Source organism: Poecilia latipinna, unplaced genomic scaffold, assembly GCF_001443285.1.
Source record: "Poecilia latipinna isolate Pla-1442-1.1 unplaced genomic scaffold, P_latipinna-1.0 Scaffold265, whole genome shotgun sequence".
Taxonomy (NCBI): domain Eukaryota; kingdom Metazoa; phylum Chordata; class Actinopteri; order Cyprinodontiformes; family Poeciliidae; genus Poecilia; species Poecilia latipinna.
The window spans coordinates 82836-88959 of NW_015112881.1; the positions used below are offsets into that span (position 1 = coordinate 82836).

Consider the following 6124-nt stretch of genomic DNA (forward strand, 5'->3'; position numbering starts at 1 on the left):
TATATATATCTCTCACATTTATATAATATATATATATATATATATATATATATATATATATATATATATATATATATATATATATATATATATATATAAGTCAAATGCAGTCTTATTTCCATAATAATCCCCATCCAGAGGGTGGGGATGTTGAGTTTTCCATAACAAAAAGCTTGTAGTGCACTGATGCTACAAACCGATGCCCGATTTTTCCTTTATACTGTTGAGCAAAGACATAGAAAAATAAATTATTTCTATTTTTATTATAGCTTAATAGAAATAAATGTTATTCCATGATTAATCTTTATTTCCTTTAAAAAAAACATTTACCTTCCAGTCCAAAAATTCACATTTTTATACAATGAAATTGAAATTGCAAAAAAAAAATTTTTTTTTACATTTAGCTGCTCAATTTTCACACCCCATTTTATTAAAAGAGACAAAGCACTCAAATCTTTGTAGAAGAGGAATCATTTAGCACATACTTATTCTACGTTTTTCTTATTAAATGACAGAATCTCCTATAGTATGATTTGAACGGTGGAGAAATATTTTCGTCTACTCTCAAAAGGCTTGCAATATTTAGCTAAATGCAGTCACTGTGTGCGCTGAAGTCTGCAAACTTTTGAGTAAAGGTTTTTTGTAGTCCAGCCACAAACATCCAATGAAAGCATAAAGTGTGAACAAAGACAAGTACTTTGTCTTGAACACGATCTTCTGCAGGCTGAGATAGTAGTATTTTGTTGGAAAGTTACACAAACGGCTACAAACGACCCTCAGCCTGCAGTTTGGATGTCCCTGCTTCAAACTGAGCCGAAAGGAAAACTAATTACTTAAGCTCATTCTGCTATTTGGTCATGTTTACTAGATGGGGATACTGAAGTTTAAAGAAACGAGTCATATTGGTCATGAGACAGTTTAATCTCTGAACAAACAGTGACCACAATGACCAACCAAAAGCCATTTGGCCTTTTGAGAGAGGAGAAATCTTCTTGTCGGCAAACTACATACTAAGCTCTACGTGGCTCAGCAAGCTTACAACAAAGAAATAAACAACCAAACACACGTTTCCTTTCCGTTTCTTGCTTTTGATATTTATTTGTCTTCTAAATCTGGGACCAATTAGGTAAAAACTGAATCCATCAGCGCTCAAAGACGAAACAAAAACAGGCCGAAAAACAAAACCTCATGTTTTGTCTTCAGCAGCAGTGAAGCGGTGTGTCTGCGTCGTGTCAAGCTGTCTGCCCGTGCCTGTCTCTGACGCTGTCCTTGTTCTCTGAATGTCCATGACCTCTCAGCCTGTCAGACGGCAAATTAGCGGCATAACGAGGATAGAGAGAATGAAACGCCTCCGAACCGTCCCCCTCACATCGTTTCGTCTTTCTGTTTCCGGGCCACTCAAACCATCACACTCGCTTGACAACGAATGCCGCGCAAATCCCGAGCACACATTCTCATCTCGACTTAATGCTTCTTTCCTCATAAAGTTACTCGTTGTCTGCTTTATGGGACGTTTAAATTGCTCCATCGCTGTCCTTCCCCGTGTAAATCCCAGCATTAGACCATGTCTCATTTTTTTGTGTGTGTGTGTATGTGTTTGTTCTGGAGTGTGTATTATTTATTTTGTTTCTATCAGTTCATCCATTCATTCACCCCCGTCACCTCCACGGTCCTTGTGTTTTGTTTTCTGTTCCCTCCTCAGAGATTCATCCATCCATCTGAGCACCCTGTTCTCTCCATCCCCTTCGTAGGAATGATTATAATTGTGGCTGTGGTCTGGTGCTGGTTGTCGGAGCTGGCGTCCCAGAGAGCAAGGTATGGCAGGAGCTCATCTCCACCTGATGCATTGTTTTGTTTTTTGTTTTTTTTTTGTTTTTGTTTTTGCTAATCTGGACATTCCTAACAAAACATCACTTGAGATGCTTCATAGAAAATCTTCCAATAGTGTTAAGCAAACTAGCTAAGTACCTAATTAAGTAAAGAAATGACTAAATTGTGGCAAAAAAAGAGGAGGATTCTAATCTTTAAGCAAAAAGTTTTAAAACAGTTTTACGAAAATGAGACAAATCGCTTCTGCAAATCGTATTTATTTGCTAAATATACAAGCTTACGGCTGTCTGCAGTAACCGTTGTTGCTTGGGAGGCTCAAGCTTTAGCGTCCTCAGACATTTTCCAACCAGGATTTCTTGAAACTGAATCCATCTTGATTCCAGGTGATGTAGGCACTATTCCTTTAAGTTTAACCTTAAAAACTAAAATTCAAGGCCTTTGCCAACTTGTTGTGTCCTCCTTTCCCCTGTTTGTGCCAGGGAATAATCTTTACTATTATTATTATTATAAAATGTCAAATGCTATGTCTGTTTAATTAATTAAAACACCTTGTTACAAACAATTCGCAGTGGTGGTTGAATAATTTTAGGTGCAACTGATTCAACGTTTACAGATTTTTGAAAGACTGTGATTTGAATTTGTTCTGCACATTTGAAATATTCTAATCTTAATCCAGCAAATCAAAAATGTTAGGATTCAGTTTTATGACGCAAGCTCAACACGACAGGACGGGTGGGCAGTTTGACAAATCAGAACTAGAAGGCCCTCTAAATTGCAAAATGCCCTTTCGAGTTTTAGATCAGAAAAGTCAAAAATGATGATATTATCAGTCACAACAAGGGTTTGTAATCGCCGTTATTTTGATCGTTTTAACTGTTGCACGATGCAACAGGAGCTTTTATTGCATTCGGTATAAGTGCCGTCCTCTTTGAGGCGCATCTGCATCGTCTCCAGTTACAAACATGAACTCGTAAACATTTATTTTGTGTTTAAGTGAAAAGATGGCATCAAAAAAAGACTGTAAGAGGGCTGCAGGTGCTCCTCATAAACTATAAACTGTGCATTACTCTCTTCAGCAAAGATTCTAGAGACTTTGTGGCGTATCAAAGTTCACCAAATAGACAAGATGAACATTTAAATATCCATAGGAATAGATTAAAACAAATGCTCATAACTGTTCTCATTTATTTTATTAAAAAGTGTATTTTTTATGCAGTTTCTAATCAGTCAGACAACGATGTAAACGTGACTTAATATTTAGAACTGAGATGTAATTACTTTCATAAAGGATTTTGCTAATGTTAAATGCCAACTTTGAATTTAAAGTAAATCCCTGTCCATCGCTCTTGCAATTTCTTATATATACATAGGCTAAATAAAAGGCTCTTCTACTTTTTATTTAAAAATGTTTCACAGCTTTAAGAAAGACAGAAAAGCAGTGGTGGTCACTCTATTGGCAATGTTTTATGATACACTTACTGACACAAATGTCCAGGTTTGGACAGGCTGGATGAATTTGGCTCTCATGTCGTATTGTCCAGTTCATGTGTGGTGGGTTCAGGTCATTTTTCTAGCTGTTGTGACCTGACCTCTATTAAACTCAGTTAAGAGCTGAGGAAGACGTCTGAGCAGTTTCTGTCAGCGAGTGTGCGACGACGCGGCCCAGGCTACACTCATCTCAGCTCACGCCGAGCTAAAAGCATCTGGACGCTCGGAGTTGTGAACACCACGTTGTGTCATGTTTATTCAGCGTGTACGCAAGCAGAAATCTGAAAACAATAACTAGTGGTTTTGTGAGGCTGGGTTGAGATCCTCACCACAGCCAGTGGAGTCTGATGTGCCTGGATTTGCCTCGGTGTTTGTGATCTATTTGAAAATGTGACGACCTGCAGGATTTAGAGTTCCTGTCTGTTCCTAAGCAAATATTCAGATTTCCTAGGGATGTTGAACTATTCTTTAAATGTCCTGGTGAAATCCTTGAATACAGTTCCAGGTGTGAAGGTCACACTTTCTGGGCTTTTTGTGATGCATCTGAGCTGTTTCTTTTCCAGGGCGAAAAAAAAAGGAAAACAAATCCTTTGAATCAAAAACATGATTTTGGTGAACAAATCTGAATTTTCTCCAGAATTAACATGCTCAGATATATACACCTTCTGAACCGTTTGGTCCCTTTCAGAGTTGGGCCTGCATGAATGAAGTGGTTCATTTATGCCGTCTTGTATGGACCTGCCTTTGCGTAGTGGTTCAGAAATGATCCGCAGACCAAGTAAACAAAACATGATCAAAAATCAACACGTTTAAGTTTGACCATAATTTGCAGCTGCCGTCTGCAGGAAGGTTTTACGGTTAGTAGACATAAAGTTTGAGTCAGCTGCCTGTGCTGGCAAGAGGAAGAGTCAAAGTCACTGCATCCACTGTCGGGTTTGGAGGTGGCAGCATCATGGTGTGGGCTTTGATACGAGTCGTACTGACATGCTCCGTAATGCGGATGCAAAAATGAAGAAGCAGGACTGTCTCTAACTCTGAGCCCAAGTAGTAGCTGGCTGAAACTTGTATACAATTTGCTTGTTCCGACAGGACAATGATTGCCTAAAGCCACAAAATAAAAACCTTTTTTTTTTTTTTTTTTTCTTACCAGAACGAAGGTGAACGCAAAACTTCTCCAAATGTCCTAACGCTTTCTGTCTTTCTGTCTGTCTGTCTGTCCGCTCAGGGGAGTGAGGTAGGTTGGAACTCCATTGTGACTCTCTCCGCAGCCACAGCCCTGCTACTGGCTATGGCCGGCTTGTTGAGAGCTCTCGTCCGGTGCTGATTGGATGGGACGGACGTCCGCTTCGGACCAGCCTGCGTTCTCGCCACCTAAGCCGACTGAACTGAAATCACTTCTTTGCAACACGTGAAAACGTGGGAAGTTTGTTCTCCAGCCAGATGGTACACGAAAACACGGACTGGGAACGACGGGCTCAGTCTAAGCGCCGCGGCCCGAAACGAGAAGTAATCCGTTCAATAGACGTGCACTTGTGTCGTGACAGTCCTCTGTGAATATGATCTTCTTCTCTTTTAATGTGTGACATGTTTGTTCTTATTATTCCCTAGTTAGGATGCAATTCATTTGTAAAGTTGAATAATTTAATTTTATGTTTCTTCTTGTGTTAGGTAGGTGTTTCTGATAACAACGAACATAATCCTCTGTTAAGTTTGAACAAAGCGAGCTTAAAACGTGACATCCAGTTGGTTTACACTCCTGTATTTATAAATCGCTCCTTTTTATCGCAAAACTCCAATAACGATCCTCATATGGATGAAGTCAGCTCCTCTTTCGCCTTTAACTCTCAATCGTGTAACAAAGCGCTCTGACTTGAGTTCTCGCACTTCAAACTTTCTGCATCAAACTCCCACAGTGAGATTCTCTGAAGTTTATCTTTCCTCACCAAATATTTCATCGGCTTTCCGAAGAAACTAGGAGTAAACGGTCTAATTGATGGAGAATGGGATCAAATAGTTAATTTATTTCAGCAGTTTAGTTGAAAAATGGGGAAAATTCAGGGGTTTTAGAGATTAATTACACACAGAGGAATTTGTTTGATGTCTCTTTGTCTGTTGATTTTGATGATTATGGCTTAAAGCTGATGAAAACCCCAAATTCTGTTTATTTGAAAGCTTGAATATTGTTTTAGTCTCATAAACGGCCTTTAGTGCAGAAAAGCCGACCCGCTAAACACTATGCCCAGGTCCTATGCAGGGCTTGAATTGCCACTTCATGGATTGACTCTGGGCTTTTGGTCAGGCCAGCTTGCTGACATTAAATCAGCTACTGATTTGGCAGCGAGGGGAGGAAATGTGCGTCTCCATAAAGCTTGTCAACAGAGGGGAGGACGAGCCGCTCCAATGTTTTCTCGTAGACATCGGTGCCAGTTTTGGACTTTTTGACACCAGCAGGCGACACGCTTCCCAAACTACCAGAATATCTGGAAACTTTACACTCAAGCATCTTGGATTCAGTTCCTCGTCACTCTGCCAAATTTAAAGGAACTTTTATAGCGCCGCAATTTTTCTTTCCACTCAACTTTCCATCAGTGAACTTGCACAGAGCACTCTGTGAGCTTCTGTCTGCTGAACAACTCTGTAATCTTCCCCGTTATTTTCAGTATTTCTGAATTGAAATGGTATTTTCTTTAGTTTTATGTAGTCTGCTAATATTCTCAGAACCTGAATTTGGGTTTGCAGCAGCTGTAAGCCATAATATGATGATATTCTAATTTATTGAGACGCACCTGTATATATATATATATAT

General features: G+C 39.4%; 1 protein-coding gene across 4 annotated transcripts in view; it reads left to right on the forward strand.

Moving 5' to 3' along the window:
- The window catches only part of LOC106947964 (coiled-coil domain-containing protein 136-like), a 34053-nt gene extending 28375 nt beyond the window's left edge, over nucleotides 1-5678 (forward strand). For 2 of the 4 annotated variants that reach the window (XM_015033340.1, XM_015033342.1), the window contains exons 8-9: nucleotides 1703-1815; nucleotides 4544-4649. In XM_015033340.1, coding sequence (XP_014888826.1) covers nucleotides 1703-1815; nucleotides 4544-4556 — 126 coding nt within the window. In that variant the 3' untranslated portion in view covers nucleotides 4557-4649. Of the gene's footprint in view, nucleotides 1-1702; nucleotides 1816-4543 lie in introns of all 4 variants that reach the window. The other 2 variants (XR_001425079.1, XM_015033341.1) reach the window with 2 other exon arrangements.
- Nucleotides 5679-6124: the final 446 nt, after the last annotated feature.